This window comes from Drosophila erecta, unplaced genomic scaffold (assembly GCF_003286155.1).
Source record: "Drosophila erecta strain 14021-0224.00,06,07 unplaced genomic scaffold, DereRS2 tig00000000-arrow-pilon, whole genome shotgun sequence".
Classification (NCBI taxonomy): Eukaryota; Metazoa; Arthropoda; class Insecta; order Diptera; family Drosophilidae; genus Drosophila; species Drosophila erecta.
The window spans coordinates 10,602,997-10,622,180 of NW_020825194.1; the positions used below are offsets into that span (position 1 = coordinate 10,602,997).

Genomic DNA, 19,184 nt, shown 5'->3' on the forward strand with positions numbered 1-19,184 from the left:
TTGAGTGATTGTTCTGATATTAATATCAAAATACCGAGCGTGGCGTTTGTCTTTTCACGAAAACTCTGAATTGGTATGAGATAGGAATAGATAAAGCTCAAAATGATTGCATTGGGGGCCATTGTGGTTCCATTAGGGCGTTAAGCTCGCAATACTTTCCTTACTACCCGTTATTCGTGAGGTTTTATAATTTGAAACTCCCCTGCGGAAATGCCACCATAAAAAATAACTTGCACAACAAGAACCCAACCCAATTGCATCCAACGTATTCCTAACCTATCCCATAAAACCCCGACCCAAACCCAACCCCAAACCCAGTTAAGCCCAAACCGAATGCGTGTCCAGGTCCCAAGTTGGAATAACCCATACCCTCTCATTTTCGTGCGCCGCATTTTGTTTTGTGTTAGATAACCAGCGAAAGGGGAAGTCTATGGCCTGACCCTAATGGGGTTGTTTAATAATAATAATACGGCGAAGAAGATGCGAGGGGCAGATCAATAAGCCCATTGCGGCCCGAGAATAGGGCCAATGGAAAAGGCCGCGTTGTTAACCCCTTAAGCTTTCAAATTAGTGAATGCAAAAAGTGCGTAAGAAGCGGGACACATCCCTATATATGTTTATACATACATGTGCATATTCCGACTGGTCATTGGCCTCAAAAACCCGCAGAAGAAGAAGCAAAAGCAGGAGCTCTGGAATCGGAAGTGGGAAAACTGGGAAGTTGGGGGCGTAGAATAAACCCAGCCAAACAACTTGTGAGCTCAGCGTGTGTGTGTGTGTGGGAGATTTTTTTCGAATGAAATTTTCAAAACGAAATTAAAATTTTACGCATTTGCTGCACTCACGCACACACACACACACTAGCCCACCCGCAGGATACAGTCATGCGAATGTGGAGTACTCCTTTGGTCATAACTCAACTGGCACACACATTTACGTAATTAAGGCCTACCCAAAAGCACTTCAGACTTTGCCCAACCCCAATCCAAGTCCCAATTCCGAATCCAATCCAAGTCTAGCGCTCTCCGGCTGTTAAACTACGGGACTTTGGCCCACTCCTCCTCCATTATATATATATATTGGCAACACCAATGCCCAAGCCCCATGAATGCCGACCTGCCAATCAAATTGTGCTGCCATACAAATTGTTTACTGCATTTTTGATTCCATTTTTTCCTTTTTTTGCCACGCCATCATCGACCCATCGGCCAAATAACTTTCGATGCATTTTTTTCAATTTTTTGTATTTACGCATAGCAGCCGTGCGTGTTGCTGGTTCTGGAGCTCCTCCTTGAGCCTTTTGCTCAATTAGAGCTCTTCATATCGAGCGGTCAGCAATTAAACCATTTTCCAAGCCATTTAAACCTATCCCGAATCGAATTGTAATTGAATGTTGCTCCACCGCCCCCAACCCCGCCGGCTTCAAAACAGATTTCCTGTGGCAGGTGCATGTTATTCCTTCCACTTTTTTTTTCGCAGATAGACAGGTACAGCTACCTGCTACTTGCAACTTGACCTAGACCAAAGCCGCTTACGTTGACGCGTCAAGTTTTGTCAGGGCTAATACCAAACTAACGATGGCTTTTTGACATTTCCTTTTGCTATTTTTTTACTATTTTTGCAGTAGTTGTTGCTGTTTTTTTTTGTCACCAGAAATTGTGCGGCTTCATTGGATTGCCTTTTGGCCAACTGGAGTGGGATTCAGGTCTTACCACCAGAAATTGAGTTGGATTTATGCATGTAAAGCCGGAAGGCAGAAGTTGGACAAGGGGCAAGGCTATAAACATGATGTTAGGTGGATGTTGGAACCTTCAAGCGGTCAGAAAAGTGGATTTCAGCTGGAGAGGTATTAAATTACTCTTAATATAAGCTATTTGATAGCAAGGAAATTATATATTTCAATTCATCTTCTAATGTTGTAAGCAATCTGCATTAATCTGTTTGGCCAAACATAACGTATACGCAATGTGACAAATGGGCGGTAGTTACAGGTTACCAAATGGGAAACTGCCTCATTACAGAGGTATTACAAGTTACTAAGCAGCAAACTAAACAAGTACGATTCCTAATGAAACCAACTCGCTGGAACCCACTTTCAAGCCCTAATGCTCCTGTGATCTACAAAAAAATTCACAAAACCCACAGAGTCACGGCCAAGGCCTTTGATCGAGCGGCAAGAAGAGAGTCATCAAAGCTGCAAAAACAGCAACCTCAACTGCGGCGAATAATGTGGCATAGGAAATCCCGATGGATGGAGTTGCATCCAGGGGCGGTGGGCTTGGAGGGTCAGAGATACTCAAAGGCCACGCTTAAAATGACGCCTGTGCCTGTTTCGTTACTCAACTTTTTTCTCTGGCTTTGGGTAACATAATCGGTCACTGACTTGGCATTTGGCGTGGTAATTCGAGAACTCTTTGCACCTCGACAATTGCGGGTGGTCGGGCGGCAGAAGGGGTATGTGTGGGGTAGGCTGGGCAGGGGGTGCAGAACGGCAGCGGATCCTCAACCAGAACCGATCCGATCAGATGCGATCCGTGCAAGTCCGGTACAGTCGTCCTACCGCAATCAAATCGGAATTGCGCCGAAAACCAAAGGCCGGCCACAAACAACGATTTATCACTTTTTCGCACTCTGGAACTGCGAATGCTGTGTACTCTATCTCAGTATTTTGCTCAAATATGTGAAATTATTGCAAGTATCTAGTACTTATAATAGAACCTATATTTACCTATTATTTTAGGCCATATAATCCTAGCATTTATATTTTAATTGAAGTAATTGCAAGGAGAAAATTTCCTTTTTTACTCAGCTATAAAAACCATCAGTATCCTGCCATTTACTTGTACAATTTAGAATAATTCACCATGCCAGCATTAACATAAAAATCAGGCTGTGATGCCCGACAACTGGCAGGGTAGGATTTTCAGAACAAGAACTCAGAACTCGAACCGGTGGAAGCACAATTTCGGTTTCATTTGGCGATTTCGGTACGTTGGCCAAAGCGGAGCCAGCAGTGAGGGAAAGAGACGGGTATCGCCTGGCAGAAAGAGACGGCCACAATCAGCGACCGGCTGCAAGCAGGCTTCACTTTCGTGCTAAATTATATCATCGTCGTCTCCAAATTGCACACACACACACACACACACACACAGGAGGCGAGGGGTGGGGGCATCACGGGGTTTTCGGGGGCTAAATGCGATATAGGGGAGCCGACTTGAAGCGGCAACAAGTTTGCCACAGGCCCATGCCGCCTCTTCGCCCCTCCCCTGCCCCGCGCACAGAGAACAATTTCGATGATCGATCTCTTGCAGTTTTATTGATCGTAAAGAATGGAGATAATTCATTTTTCAATGCAAAAATATTGGGAATATTGGTTGTTGAGCCACCTAATGATGCCATAACTTTGAGATGATATGCTTCAGAAATATACAAATTAAAGCCTAAAACTTGAAACACAGCTAATGGTTGGGAAACCAAACCTTTATCTTTAACATTCTATAATAGGAATTTTTTAATATTTGTTTTAGCTCTCAAGTTCATGTATCTTTATAAATTGTATCTGAATTTGGCTATTCTAATTGGCGAAATTGTATCTCTGTAAATGGGTATCTTTTCTCCATGTGTTCCTCAATCGTCGTTTTTGGGCGCACTCACATTTTGTCGCTGCCTTCTTCTGTGGGTCTTGTTCTTCCACAAACCCCCTTGCCCCCCCTGGGGCAATCCCCCCTCCCCTACCCAGCCGTACACGTCGCCTGGCATATTCGTCAATTTTTGTGCGCATGCAATTTACGCAGCGCAGCGAAGGAACTGCAAAAACCAAACTGAACCGCAGAATACGAAAAACCTTGAGTACGGTCAGTGACCAGAAAAATGCATAAACATTTTTGTTCTCTTCCCTTTCTTCTTTGGGCAGAAGTGGCGGTGGTGGCGGGATCGCAACGGATCGCAGCGGATCGGATCGGTGGGGCACGGATTCGGGGGCAGTTGCAGGGTCCAACGGCAGCGCGTCTTCGTAGTCGCTGCTGCAAGCAGTCAATTGCAAATTTTCGGAAATTCTGCCAGGACTGGCGAGGGGGCTGGGGTAGCCAGTGAGGCACGTACGATCGGACGGATGGGCTCCCCACTCCCGAGCCCAATCCATTCCACCGAATATGCATACCCCGCAGTTGGCGATCCCAAGGGCATGCAAGAATTCAAGAAATTAATTGATTATATAAACATTAGCACTGTATGCGCAGATATTATCTAACAGCTTCCATAACTTAAAATGCACTTGAACCAATAAAAATAAAGTAATACGAGATAATACAAGATTTTATAAAAAACTATATTTTTGGATAGTAATTTAGAGATGATATAGCATTTACCCTGATGAACCAAAAATATGTTTTTATATTACTTTTTGACACTATTATAAGTGACTTACCCTTTTAATATTTTTTCCTGAGTTTCGGTTACTGAGTATCGGTTAGTCGCCAGCACGCAACGCTCTCCTTTTCGGCTGTGTGGGCCCGTCTGGAGGGGCTGCCTCTTAATGGCCGGCGTATTTTTGGCAGACGCTGCGCACACACATTTGGGGCTATATGGTACTATATAATCGAGTGTGCAGTTGGATGTTTTGGCATTCCTGGCAGCACAGCCCCCAGCCGGTTTGGCTGAGCACTTTGATGTGGAGGTGCGAGGGGAGGAGGGAGAGCAATAAGTCTGTCGATCCAGTGCCATAATTTTTGTTTATTTTTTGTTTTGCTCTGCAATTTTTTCGGGCTCCCCCTTTTAGCAGTTTGTGTTTTTGCTGGCCGTTGTTCTGCTCTTTTCAATTATCAAGGACAAATGTGCGTTGAACTTGATCTCGCTTTTCATTGCCGCGACTCCTGCCGCGCTGCTCTTGATCCCATTTCGATCGCATTTCATGCAGATGCAGATACTTTTGCCCTTGCAGTTCCTGCAGATACTTTGGCTTTTGTTTACATCGGGCCAATTTTAAATTTAGATCTCCGTCTGCTGCGGCTGCTGCTGCTGCTGCTGCTGCTGCTGCTGCTCCTGGTGGCCCCCACCAAAAAAAGTCGTCATAAAACTCGTTGCTTTAGCGCTCTGCAAATGCTGATTAGCAGCCAGATAGGAGCTCAGCCAGCAATTAAGAACGCTAATTTATCTGCCACACCAAGCAAATTCTGTCTCAGGCCATAAGAAAGCCAACAAATGGCTGGCGAATTTGATTCCACCATCATTTTAGCCATGATTTGAGCAGCACATCCGAAAATATAGCCCGCCATTTGGGCGACTCGTAAAAATGCAGGGGCATGCAAGCTCCCATATTCCAGGTGTGCTCCATTCACAGACAGAACGTCTGACGGAACCTGCAGTGGAACCCAGAACCAACGCGATGCAGTCCATTGCATCCGAAGTCAGTTGGGTTGGAGCTGCAAGGTGGATTAAGTTGTTACGTTGGGCATTAGCAAAGGTGTTTTGGTTACCCTATCAACTGCGGTTTGATTAGCTATCATATCAAGTTAGTCTAGATATTCTAGGTATTCGATACTAAATGTTCCATTTATGCCATTCAAAGCTTAAAGAGCATTTATATTAAATGTTCCATTTGTGCCACTCAGAGCTTAAAGATATTTGGCAGGGCATTTCTGAAGTTGACCTTCCCGTTTATCGTGAGATTTTGGCCTGTCTGCGACTCCATGGTTGTTGGCACTTTGTTGTTGAATGGCATTGTGGCATGCCACAGGTGAGTGCTAGATGGCAAATTGTTTTGATAGCCAGAAAATCAAGGAGAAAATTCAACAAGCAAAAAAAGAGAGAAGCATTTAGCTGAAAAAGCAAGAGCTCCTAACCTGGCCAAATTCGAATCCGCAAGCGGCGACTGATGCAACTAATGGTGTGTCCTAAGTCATTAGGGATAGCATGAGCGGTTTCTTCTCGTTCTTGGCCATGCGGCAGCAACATTAATGGGCACAATAGAATGCCTGGCATTCATCAACCCTATAAGCCAACTCATCAGCAACAATTTTTGTAGCATTTTTAAGTTAATTTACCCAACAGGAAAAACATTCGAGATTCCTGTCGCCATCTCAGTCTCCATGGCCATCGCCATCTTCATATCCATCTCCAACTCCAACTCCATCTCCGCTTCCATCTTCATCAGCGTTTCTAGTGTCTAACTTAAAATCTTCCTCTGCATTCGATCATTTATGGCATTTTATTTGGCGCGTCAGCAAATGTTGCTAAGCAATTTATTTATGACATTTTTTTGTATTTGTTGCCAGTTGTTGCCACTGCTGTTTAAATGCTGCGCGCCACATTTGCCAACTCGGGATCGTGCGGCAATGTGTGGCACAACAAGAAACTGGCCGCATGACGCGTCCAAAACGCGCGACAACTCAAATCTTGTAATAGCCGCAGCCACAACATGACAAGAGACTCAAGTTCCATATTCATTAGTTAGGATAAAAGCAAAAAAGCTCAGAGGAACGAGGTACAACTGCAGTAAGAGCCATGATCATCAGGCAACTAAAAGTGGCTAATGACTGCCAAGGTGTCTTGGCTCAAATACCCTCGATTCGCAAACCCCAAATGCATAGAAATCGCAATCCAAACTGGCCGCTTTCTTGCGCAAATTGAATCTATTTGCTATTACATTTGATTATCTTTAAATTTAAAACACTCTTGCGGAAAGGAATGGCAACAGGAAGAGCGGAGGGGGGAAAAACATCGAAATCAGGTGGGGAAAGAAAAATAGTAGCGAAAATCAAGCTGGTTCAACATTGAGTTGGACAAGTGAAGGAAAAACCTGATTTTTCCTTTCGGCCCAGCAGAACATCGCTGCCAGGGGGGCCGGATATGGCCAAATTGCTAGGGTTCCCGGCCACCGGTAATTGGCATTGCCAATGCCATCCAACAAAAAACAAAAAAAACGAGCAAGACGACAGCAATAGCCACAAAAACAAATGCGGGGAAAACGACAATTTTTTCTGTAGTTTTTAGCAAAAATAAATATGAGTCCGGCGTTCTGGACCTCAAGCTGCTCTAAGATCTCCTGCTCTTTGGGCCCTGGCTTTGTAGTACTATTTTATGGCTTAAATACACTTTCTAAAGGTCATATATAAAAATATAAAAACCTTGTGCAGTAAATACTTTCCTAATCAGTTTATACATAAGATTTTGAACTAATTTAAGACAGTAACAGCTGCAAAACGCTTTAATAGTTTTGTAAACTAATATTTTTGTGTCTTGAGAAAAGGGTATTGCGCATTCCGTCTTTATGTTGGCATTCATTTTTTCAGAACTTTTTTAGGCAGCGACAAACGCCAGGGAAGACAGATGTGCGACATTGCAATTTGTTACAGTTGCAGTTGCATTAACGGCCGAAGTGGCAAGAGGGGAGGCTGCGTTTCAGCCAGGGTCTGCGTTTTGGAGGCAGGGTCTGGAACTCTGAGTCGGATTCGGAGTCGGAGTTGGAGTTTGAGGCTTGGGAAGAGAGCCGGGTGCAGCGGCAATAGCAACCTAAATATTTTAATGCGCCGGCCGCATTGATGGTTCGCTTTTTGCTGATGATGTTGCTGTTGCTTCTGCTGCCTCTGTGGCAATTAACATTTTTTGCGTGCACAAATATTTTTGCGACTTGGGAGAAAGAAGGCAGTTGCAGCGGCAGATGCACATGCTGCAGCAGCAGCAGCAGTTGCATGAAACTCAAACAAATTAAACCTAAGGTGAGCACAACAAAAACAAGGCATAGGAAAATGAAAAATGAAAAATACATGCCAGCCAACTGAAAAAACAGCAACAATTGACTCCGGCCCGGCTGAAAACGTAACGAAATATGTTAAAATGCAACCAAGTGAGTAAATTGTGCGCAACAACTGGGAGAAAGGGGTGGTGTTTTTGGGGCGGTTGGGGGCTTGGCGGTGCTGCTTATGCAGCCCATAAGCTCACCCACTCAGACACACACACACAGGCACTCAGGCACTTCATAAACTAAGCAAATTATTATTTAAAAGCCCACCAAAGGGGAGGGTCTGAGCCCTGGGTTCGGCTTTGGGCTGCACTTGTACAAAAATTATGCACAAATTGTTTTAATTACGCGCCGCCGCAATTTGCGGCACATTCTGGACGAGGGAGCGGTGCGGTAGGTGTTGCGGTACGAGGCATCAGCTAACTTTGGGAAAATTGTTGCCAAATTGCATTCGGTTTGACGATTTTTTGTGCGCCCTTTTTTCGTTGCCCGGATTAGCTGCTCTTGGCCCCAAGTGGGCTAAATAGGGCTACCAAAACCCGTGGTTACCACACTTACGGCACATAGGCTCATGAATATTTGAATCAGCTTAAAAATTGGAAAATATAAAACAATGTTGTTGATTACTTAAAAAACTGCTATGAAAGCAGTCATACGTAGATGCTTAAATGTTAATTGGCCTAAAAGTAGGCAATTGCTTCTTTGAGCGCTCTAAAGTGTTAATTACCCCCAAAATATTTGGTAGTAGTTCTGTGGATACAACATGCAATATTCCATCACTTCGCTTTATAGAGTATCCGTGGCGCAACTGCAGCCTCGCAGAATCTTCCCTGAAGCCCTGGTTTGTTAGCCTACTGTTGTGTTTTCTGTTCTATTCATATTATTTTTAATTATATGTAGCTACACAGAAAAATGCTCAAGTTCGGCATAGAACGCGGCGTGGGTAACTAGGGGAGTTGGGGATCGAGATGTGGATGGGAGCCAGCGGCGAATTGGGACCCACCCATCTGATGGTACCGCTGCTCTGCCCACCTGCACTGTCCTACAAGTGCCTTAAAAATATTTCACTTTACATTTTTTGCGTGCGAGTGCCGAGGGTGGAGGGGGTGAATGGTGGGGGAGGGGCTATGTAGCGAACGGTAGCGCCAAGATACACAGACAATGTTGCTGCCGCTAAGGCCTGGTAATTACCAGGTTGTTGTTGCAACGTGCCCCTGCCCCAGCTGCCACTAAATTTATGCTGCCTTCGCATGCACACTCAGGTGTGTGTGTGAGTGGGTGTGTGTGAGTGTTTGGTGGCCATAGAAGTCAAGTCAATCTTTAGACTGTTTTTACATAATTATAACAACGAGCTGCCTCCACCGATGCTGCTTCTTCAGCTGGCATTTTATTGTTTTCGCTTCTCGTAACCCTTTTTTTTTTGTGTTGCTTCTGCCGCTACTGTTGCGGCAATTTAAATGCCTAAACAATAATTTGTGCATAATTCTGGACGGGCTTATTGTTTTTGGTTATTGCATGCGCCCAACGACCCAGCCCAGTCATGCCAAGTCGCGATCTCTGCCAGCTGGCAATTACGTTATGCAAATCTTTTTGGGCCAATTAGAGCACTTCCCGTTTTTGAGTTGGCTTGCCCAAGGATCTTAGCTGCATGAAGACAAAAGCCACAATATCCGTTTTCCATTAGCGGCCGCCATACATTTTGTACATATTTTACGCACTTTACGCTGCGATTTTGGCCCTAAACCAAAAGATGGATGGAATGGCAGTGCTATTCGCACAAATGGGCGCTGGTTTCCGGTTTCCGGTGCCGAGATATGGACGAAAATTTACGGCCTACGGCCTCGCAAGGGCCACGTGAAGTACAAGTCGCGGAACCTTCAATTTCCTGGATGCACGCACAAAAATCGAGCAAAAGTACAGTTGCGCCCGGCACGGCTATACGTGGTTTTGTGCCACCCACTCAAGGATTTTCCGCTTTTCCGCTTTTCCGCCACCCTCATCATCGATGGGTGAGTGAAAAATATCGATAAACTGCACTCGCCAACCGCCCACAAAACCCAAACTGCGTGCATTTTATTTATTTATGTATATTATAAATTTTACATACACATCATTACGTTGGCCCGAAGTGGCTGACTGCGTTAACTCTTTTTATGCGGTGGGGTTGCTTGTTTTGCGGGGCGCCAATTTACGCACAATGAAGAAAGTTTTGTGGGCGTTCCACCGTTTGCGGGCTCCATGGGCGGTGGGGATTGCCGTGGGGTTCTCCTGGTAATTTTTAGCTTCCGTTTGCTGTTGCTTATTTGGGCATGACTGAACGGACACCACCCACTGCAGCCCACTCCAAATAAGTCAGTCCATTTGTCAGGTGGACTGGTGAACTGGTGGACTGGTGGACTCCCCTCAGGTGTGCATGCGTGAAAATTTTTCCACCACATCGATTACTTTACGCAAATTAGTGCGTAGATATTTTGCAAAAATGTTCTATAAATAATTCATGTACAGTTCGGCTTGATGTGCGCGTAATCGGCGTAATACGAGTTGACTTGGACCCCTGCCAGGAGCTAAAGGACCTAAAAGGTCCTTCGGCTGGAGACACACACACACACACCCGCATTGTCGCCTCATTTAATCTAAACGCTTAATTTAGCAAATTTATGCAATTTTCATGTCACTATGCGAGGGTCAAAAGCGCATTTCCGTATATGCAGTTTTCAAAGGGTAGCGGACATAAGAGGTTTTTGACTTAATACATTTCAAATAAAATACATTGTAAATAAGCTAGATTTGTGTTATTTATATTATATTTATTTCGTAAAGTGATGGCTGGATTGTATTCATATTTAAGGTTTGGGCTTCATTTGTTCAATAAGTCCCTAATCGTATCCCTGTGGAGTGGGCAGGCCATAGAAGCTAACATTCTTGATGTCGTAGAGCTGCTTCAAGTACTTAAGAACCTCATCTGTTCGCCACTCCGAGTCATTTGACCGACAGGAGGGGCAATTCTGCGCGCTGGGGAACTGAGTCTTCGGGAACTTGGGATCCTCCGTGGAGTCTCCAGCAATGCGTTGGTTGACTTCGTTGTGGGCTGCCCACAGCCAGAGGATCTCCTCGTCATAAGTGCTCACCGAGGTCAGGTTGCGCCGTATGGCCATCTGCTGAAAGTGCTCCGAGCAATCTGTGCAGCCGAAGAAGTACTTGGCGAAGCCATGAAAGGTTTTCAGCACTGAGCCCGCCTGGAAGTAATTGGGTGGCTTAGCTGCCTCCACGGTCAAGTGGTGAAACAGTGTCCACATGGAGCAGGTGAAGCTGCGCAGAAGCGGACGTGATCCGATGCAGCCAATGTATCGCCGCGCCTTGAATACCCTACGATCCTTCTCTAGGGAATCAACCAAGTCGCCAAAGTCAGCTCCCTTTACACTCTGCTTAGAGCTCAACGACTTGTCCAGATCCGTCAGCAATAGCTTACCGTCCTTGTTCAATGGATTGAGGTATCTGAAAATCTTGATAATGTTCTTAAGGGCATTCAGGCTATTGCCCTCCAGCAGGAGCCATTTACGCAGCTCAATGTGCAGGAGCTTGTCGATTGCCTGCTCCAAGTCGGCGCGATAGACCTTCAGTGGTGGCGCCAGGACTTTAGCAAGGATGGCTTGATGTTGTTGATCCAGGAACTCTGTGAAGTTGGGCGCTGCAGCGATGGGTAGTGGTGGATCTGGCCGGAAATGGAGGTTGCTCAGGAAATCGCCAACCGTGCTTGCATAGGCTTCACTGGAATCCGACGCAGGTGCCAGATACTGGGCGGTTCCATTTCTATCAATTATGGCCAGCTTTTGCTCGGAGGGATTCAGTCCGAATTGGGCAAATATCTGGGAGTTTTCGATGATCCTCACCGACAGCATTTGGAATGGCAGCAGTTCTAGCAGCGTATCCCTGCCGATCTTGGAATTTGGTGGCTGGAGGACAAGTGCCACGAACTGCACCGCACTTTGCTCATCTTGAAGATCGAGGAAAATGCCCGTGCCATTTGGTTCTAGGGGACGAAAGTTTGGCTGGAGTCCGTAGTCATGTTGGGATACCAATTCGGCCAGTGTTGTGCGTATAAACTTGGGATCTTGGCCTGGGATTACAGCACCAAGAACATCGTCGTTCTTGCTCATGTCGGGTCCAATGAAACGCAATGACGGCGTCTGGCGGATGTTGAACTCCCTGCAGAGTTGGGCATTCCGCTCCTGGGCGCAATCCACGGCATAGATCCGGAGAACTCTCCGCCACTTGTAGAGGTCGCGGGCGAGGGTCTTGAAGATCGGTGCGAAGCGATGGCAATCGCCGCAGAAGCTGTTGAGGAACTGGACCAGCTTGCTGCTGTTCCTCAAGCTGAGAGCCGGCCTCAGCGATTCGATGTCCAGCATAATCACATTGTCCGTGTCGCTGTAGAGACTCGCCTCGTTCGCCGACTTTCTGTCATTTGGCCGGGCCAGCAATTCGGATGGGGAGACGAGGAGCAGGCCATATAGAAGCGCTTTGAGTAACCGAATCATTTCGACACTGTGCTCACAAGTCAAATGAGCCACTTCAACTGATTCAATAGCAAGGGCTCTTTGGTAATTATAGCCACATTTGGATTCGCCCTGCTCCGGTTGTTAAGTCTCCCCCACCATGCCCCGGATCCCGTATCTCACTCTCAAAACAGGTTTTCTTAATTTTGTGGCGCGCTATTCTATCCAGGCACACCCAAAAGAATTCACGAATTTCATATATATATTAAAAGTGTGTGTATGCTTCGGAAATCGATTCAAGGTAACATGGGTACAGGAGCAGCAAATCAAAAAATATCTTTCTTACTTGCATTGCATTTACAGTATTTCTCATCGACTTTTATGTTCATTTGCATTTGTATCTCGTCGTGCACCGCCTGGCAAACGTTCCAAGCTTAGATAATCCAAATCATACACGCGTTTTAGGTATCTCAGCACCTCATCTCTATCAAATTCATCCGAGTCTGAGTCTGAGCCGTAGCAGTCCGGGCAATGCTTCCGCTCCGGAAACTGGACTTTGGGAAAGCGCGGATCCTCCGCGGAGTCCCCAGCTAGTCGTTCATTGACCTCGTTGTGGGCCTCCCACAGCCACAGGATCTCCTCGTCATGGGAGGTCACCTGCGCGATCTTCCGCCGCTTCGCCATCTCCATGAAGTGCTTGGAACCATCCGCGCAGCCGTAGAAGTACTTCGCAAGTCCGTAAAGGCCAATTGCCACGGAGCTGGGCGGATACACCTTCCTCTGGGCCGCCAGCACGGTCAAGTAGTGGAACAGTGTCCACAAGGAGCAGCTGAAGCGTCGCGTATGTAGCGTGGAGCCCAGGCAGCCGACATATTGTCGATCCCCAAAGATGGGCTCCAACCGTGTTTGCAGATCATCCAGCACATGGCGGAACTCCTCTCCGGTGATTTCGTCGACCTCGAATAGGTGCTTCACCAGGCTGTTCAGCATTCGCCTACCGTCTTGGCTCAGCACATTGAAGCGTCGGAACAGGCGGATGATATGACGCAGTGCCTTAAACCTGTAGCCACTTATGAATGGCGTCCTTGGTATCTCAACGTGCAGGAACTGGTAGATGGCCTGCTCCAAGTCCGCCTGGAAGAGCACCTTCTTTGAGCTCAGCACATAGTCCACAATGAAAGCGTCGTATCCTTGCGAAAGGTTATTTTCTGGAGCTGGTGTTGTTGGCAATGTGGGCACTCTTGTGTGCCCATTTTGCTGCAGGAACCCAGCCACGCTGTGCACGTAAGCAGCGCTACTTTGACCGACATTCCGGAGTGGTTGGACTGCTCCAGCTCTATTCAAAAGGGCCAACTTCTGCCTGCAAGGCTGCAGTCCGAAGTTGGCGAACATTTGGGCATCCTTGATGATGCGCACGCCCACATCCGGAAAGGGCAGCATGTGGAGTATGGTTTCTGTTCCAATCTCGGCTGGATGGACCAGCAAAATGTACGTCACCTGGTTGTCGAACTGGGCGTAGACTTCTTGCAGATTGTCATCCGGCTCTATGGGGTCGAAGTTGGGCTTCACGCCTTTGCTGCCACTGTAGTCATTTTGGGACAGACTTTCAATGAGCTGCTTCTCAATTTCCCTCGGAATTTTTGAGTCAATTTCTGTGCCAGTTTCTCCACCCGATCTCTGAAATTTGGAGGGAAAGTAGCGCAGTGTAGGCGTGAACCTAATGCGAAAATCCCGACACAACTTCACATTGTCCCAATGGGCACAGTCAACAGCATATATCCGGAGTACACGGCTCCACTTCTGCAGCTCAACAGCCATTTTCTTAAACGTGGGTGCGAATCTGCGGCAGTTTCCGCAGTAGGTGTTCAAAAACTGCACCAACTTTCCCATGGCAGGTTCAGCTAGACTTGTTTCCAAATTGTTGCCGAGCCCAACGTGAACATTGACCGCTTTTGAGTACAGAGGTTCCACTTCGTCGTCGTTCCTCTTCCTTGAATGACCTTCCTGCATCAGCAGGCTAAGGATAATGCACGTATAACACGGTAACCGGAAATGCCAAGCCATTTTATTTTAAGACCGATGATGATATGCATTTCCTCACTCCGCATGGCGTAATTGCAAAACCAAGTTATCTTATTAGCTTCGCCACCTGTTATATTGTGTAAATAATTACTAATCGTATTATGCTCTGAAGCTTTCATGGAGTTGTAATATAAAAATAAGATCCTTTGTTTCATTTAACGAAATAACACTCAACAAGTGTAAGTATTTAGGTAAAGTAACAGCAAATTCGTCGTTATTTTTCACCATTCCACTTAGCTCATTCCACTTTTGTATCTCAAACTCAAAACAAACTATAATTTTTAGTGGTGCACTTGTTGCAACCTCAAGTCTGCCTAATATATCCCCAATTTTGAATGCAATTAGATCACTGTGCTTCCTATTTAATGCAGAATCATTAAGCGAAACATTGACTTCCTAAACTAGTAAATAGTACAATGAGTCTTTATTGCTGGTCAATATGAAGAGAGAAACTAAAATATTTTCTTATAAACCATAAACAGCTTTAACGCAGCGATTTGACTCGCTTCGTTTTGGATTTTAAAGTACATCGAATTATTCTGGGCTGATTAGCTTATATCCACTCACAAACAGTACAAAAAGTGTCCCAAAATATATGAAGTTGCCATCCCGAAAGCATCTCACTGAATGTTAGTGAACTGCCCTATCGGCTTAATATCCTGAATAGCCCTCTAACTAATTGGACCTCAGTGACTCTAAACGACCCCAAATGGGTTTTCAATTACCAAAACACATTCAAATGCGGAAGTACCAGCAGGATGTTGGCCAAAAACAACCACAAGGACATGAGCGGAATAACGAGCTCGGGAATTTCGCACATCGTTTCACACTATGCAACAAGTTGGCGAGAGCAACAAGTTTGGTAATAGTTTACATCAAAAGTGGCCAAAATATCAGATGCACAATGTGCCAAACTTTGCGGCTTGTCTGTCTCATTTACATGGCGAATCCTGCTAACCGCAGTTGACGTCACGGATTATGGCCATGAGATGATGAAACAAGACAAGCGCCACTCGAAACTTTGCTTGCCAAACTTGTTCGGGTGTGAAAACAAGCCTCAAATGCAGCTTAAAACTTTTTGGCAACAGTTTATGGCGAGCTGAAGGGGTTCATTTGTATTCCCCGCAGAATCCTTGCCACTGCCACAAGCTGGCCAACTTTCAACTGGCTAATTTAATTTTGAAAGAGTGCTGGAGGCTGTTGTTTCTGGCATATTTTATGGCAGATTAAGTGTGAAAAGGCGTTGCACTGGAAATTGTTCAGCTATTTACGGGGCTTGGAAGCTAATTAAGCCAGTAAGCAGAATTGTTGTCAGTTTTAGAGCCTCAACTATTCCTAAGTGGATTAAATGGCAGGAGAAACGATGCGTATACGTAATATTACAGCACTGAAAGGCGAATTCATATATTGCAAATAAGTTGTAAGTCCCGTGATTGTTAAGTAAATATTGTAAGAATTCCTTCCACACCATTTATGCCATGCATGCATTTTGTTTAATTAGACTCTGCACCATTTCCTATTACCGCAACAATTGTCGCACAAACTTTCAATCAGCAAAAAATCATAAAACCAAGTGGAAAAAAACCGAATCACAATGAATAGCTGGGCAAACATGGGGCTTAGTTCCTCGCCCCAAACCAGATGAAGTCGAACCCATAACCACCCGGCATCTGATAATCAACAATGCGCTGACTGACATGAACAATGTAGCAAATCGGTTTGCAAATCAGGCAGCAGAAAACGGAGCCAACTCAGTCACTCAGACATGATGGCAGTCGTCAGTAAAAATTGCGTAAAATACAAATATTGTGCCAGACTCATTCCAACCATTTTTTCCTCATCTCACCCCATTCTTTTTACCATTTTTTTTTTGTTTTCGATGCTGTTTTGTTCTTGGGCCAGGATGCACTGCGTGAGCTTGATATCGGTATATGGGTTAGGGAAGTTGGCGGGGCTGGGGGAGAAGTCCATCAAAACGATTTGAATGCGTCGCTGACGTTGATGAGTTTGAGTGAAATGCGGCAGCGTGTGGCAGGATGTGGGTGGGGGGGCGGCAGGAAGAGGGGCAAACAACGAGGCAAGTTCGTCAATCAAAAGCTAAACCGAAATCTCTTCATGCGTGGAACAGAGCAGGCAAAGCAGGGCATAACGGCCAAAGGATGCTGCAGGATCCAGGACTACACTGCTGCAAAGGCCATGTTGCAAGAACGCGATCCCATTTCTTAATGGGATCGAAAAATATCACCCAAGGTTACCACAAGTATTTAAAAAAGGGATAATGCCAGAAAAGCATTCCTACTAACTTGTGAGCCTCACTTCTTGCTAATGTTCTTGTTAATGTTACAAGAACTGAATAAATATACTTTCCAATTAATTAATTGTTTGAAAATGCATCTATATTCAAAGCAGATCACTTATTTTCCCTGTGCAATATGGCTTGATGACGCTGAGGATGCGTTAGCTGTTTGTTTTGTTTTAATTTTCTCGACTCTTTTTTCACATGACTTTTTCCCTTTTTCTGCTGCCACTGCCCCCTCTTTTTTTTTAGCTGGATTCTGGTCGTTTTTTTTTTGTCGTTATTTGAAAAACTCTTCAGCTGCTGAATTGTAGCCATGTTTTTATTGTTGTTGAGTTTGGTTTAGTTTGTGCCGCTCTAAGCGGCGGCAGCTACCAGTTGCCATTACCAGTAGCCGTTCCAGTATCTGTTTACATTCGCCCACTTGGCCGTTTGGAGCGGGAAACGCATTTGACATTTCATCGGATGACTGTCTGAAATCGCCGCTGATGATTTGATGCGTTTTCTATGTGTGTGTCGTCGAGTGCCGGCGGGAGAGAGAGAGGGGGGTTTTAAGGGGCTGCAACAATGCCTGAAATTTGCATTGTTAGCAAAACACTACACTGCGAAATGAACGGGCCAAAGTGCCCGGCAAACGCACCCACACGCACACACTTGACAAGTCGCCAAACCAAACCAAACCAAACTGAACCGAACCGAACCGAACAAAACCGAAACCAATCCTAACCAGAAGCCCCGCACACGGCCATGCCCCCCAGCTTTTACTTCCGCTTTTAATTAAAAATAAAAAATATGTACACTCAGGCATAGAAAATAAAAAACGCACAGGATTCGCAGCCAAACCAAACAATAACCTGCTGCAGCAGGCCAACAAAAATGGATGAGGGAAAAATTCACAATTATTTGCGTACAAAAAGGCTGCAAAAAAAAATGAAGCCGAGAGAGAAATTGAAAAACCGCATCGCATCGGGGTGGTCCTGCTGGCAGCTATTTGCATATGCGTATCTCACAGATACGCACTTTGGTGGGCAAGGACATGTGAAGGGTCCTGGGCAGGACAGCAGCAGCAGCAGCAGCAGCAGAAGCTCTTAATTTGTCTGCAAATGCAGCAAACTAATGAAAATTACGCAATTTGAAAAAATGGAAAAAGTTTTTGAACAGGTCGAAGGGGCTAAAACGCAGGGGATGAGTTTGATGTGCAGATAGGGCAGGTGAATAAATAGGCAAGGAAAATCTAAAAAGTTCGGCTTGCTGGACTGAAATTACCCCTGCACTTCAAGGAAAATGTATTTCATATGTAAAATAATTTTAAAAAATTTTTGACAACTTCGAACAAAATAAAACAACTTAATTCCCCCCGTTTTTAGGTTACTTCCATAAAAAGTGTGCTATCAAGCTCTTATATTGTCAGGATTCCAAATTATATTCAAAAACATTTATTATTAGTTGGAACTTGGAACATTGCAGCTTAAATATTTTGAGTGAGGCTAATGTACAGTGCGAACTCAACCATTATTTTCCCATGCCAGCCAGCCGAGTAAAACAAACTAGGACTCCCCACTTGCATTAGCAAACAGGACGATGCAAACAGGACATCCTCACTGGGCGCCGGCTGACACAAATCGAATTAAACAAACAGTTTTAGTAGATTTTTTTCGCATCAATTTCATGGAGGCAGCAACCGCAATAGACAGCCCGAAGCCACAAGAGCGGAGACTAATCTAAATAAGCTTAATAATTACCTGAATAAAAAAGCGAAACAAAACGGGGGGCAGAGCTGAAAACTGAATCGGAAAAATGAATCGCAGCCACATAGTTCCCAGCAAACATAGTTGGCAGCCCATTTAAAATGCGTTTGTGTAATTGATGATGTACAAAAGTCGCATTGGCGGCCGGCGATGATGCCTCATTAAAATGCACTTAATTAAAATGCAATGGCAAAATCAACAGCAACTGCAACTGCAACTGGTGGTGAAGCATTTAAGACGAAATCCAGTTTGCTTTTCGATAGAAAAAGTAGCAGACGAAAAAACCCCAAGACAGGCCAAAGAATCAAGCTAGCAGACGGCAAAACACCAAGAATGAAGAGTGTCGCATCTGATGAATATGGAACTTGCAACTTGACTTTGACTTTGACTGTTGCGTTGTGCTGTGTTGTGCCTTTGCAACTATTTCGTTGCGTTGCAGAAATTGCTGCACGAATCCATTGGAGAGCCACATCCACATCCAGCTAACCGAACCAAACCCAAGCTGGCCAGCAAAAAATGTCATAAATAAATTGCTTAGCAACATTCACTGACGCGCCAAATAAAATCCCATAAATGATCGAATGCGATTTTTAGTCTATGCAGCAACGGCGGTGGCGACAAAATGAAAAACCGAAGGAACAACAGCAACTTTAGAACAAACTAGCCAAACAAACTGCGGAAAAGATTTTAGCTAGGAGGTCAGGGGATACCCTTTCCATTTCGATTAAAAATTGAAGAAACAAAAGATTCTTTAAGAGTTACTTACATTACGTTTCCTTCTTTCCACATTTAAATCAATTCTATAGAAAATTATGATATATCAA

At 45.1% G+C, this 19,184-nt stretch overlaps 2 protein-coding genes across 2 annotated transcripts; both read right to left on the minus strand.

The window, feature by feature from the left end:
- Nucleotides 1-10,524: 10,524 nt before the first annotated feature.
- On the minus strand, nt 10,525-12,334 carry LOC6555424 (sulfhydryl oxidase 1). The gene has a single exon (XM_001982307.3). It carries the CDS (start codon nt 12,274-12,276, stop codon nt 10,615-10,617), a length of 1,662 nt encoding a protein of 553 aa, XP_001982343.1. The 5' UTR covers nt 12,277-12,334; the 3' UTR covers nt 10,525-10,614.
- Nucleotides 12,335-12,451: 117 nt separating this feature from the next.
- On the minus strand, nt 12,452-14,304 carry LOC6555388 (sulfhydryl oxidase 1). The gene has a single exon (XM_001982308.2). The coding sequence runs from the start codon at nt 14,296-14,298 to the stop codon at nt 12,604-12,606; it is 1,695 nt and encodes a 564-aa protein (XP_001982344.1). The 5' UTR covers nt 14,299-14,304; the 3' UTR covers nt 12,452-12,603.
- Nucleotides 14,305-19,184: the final 4,880 nt, after the last annotated feature.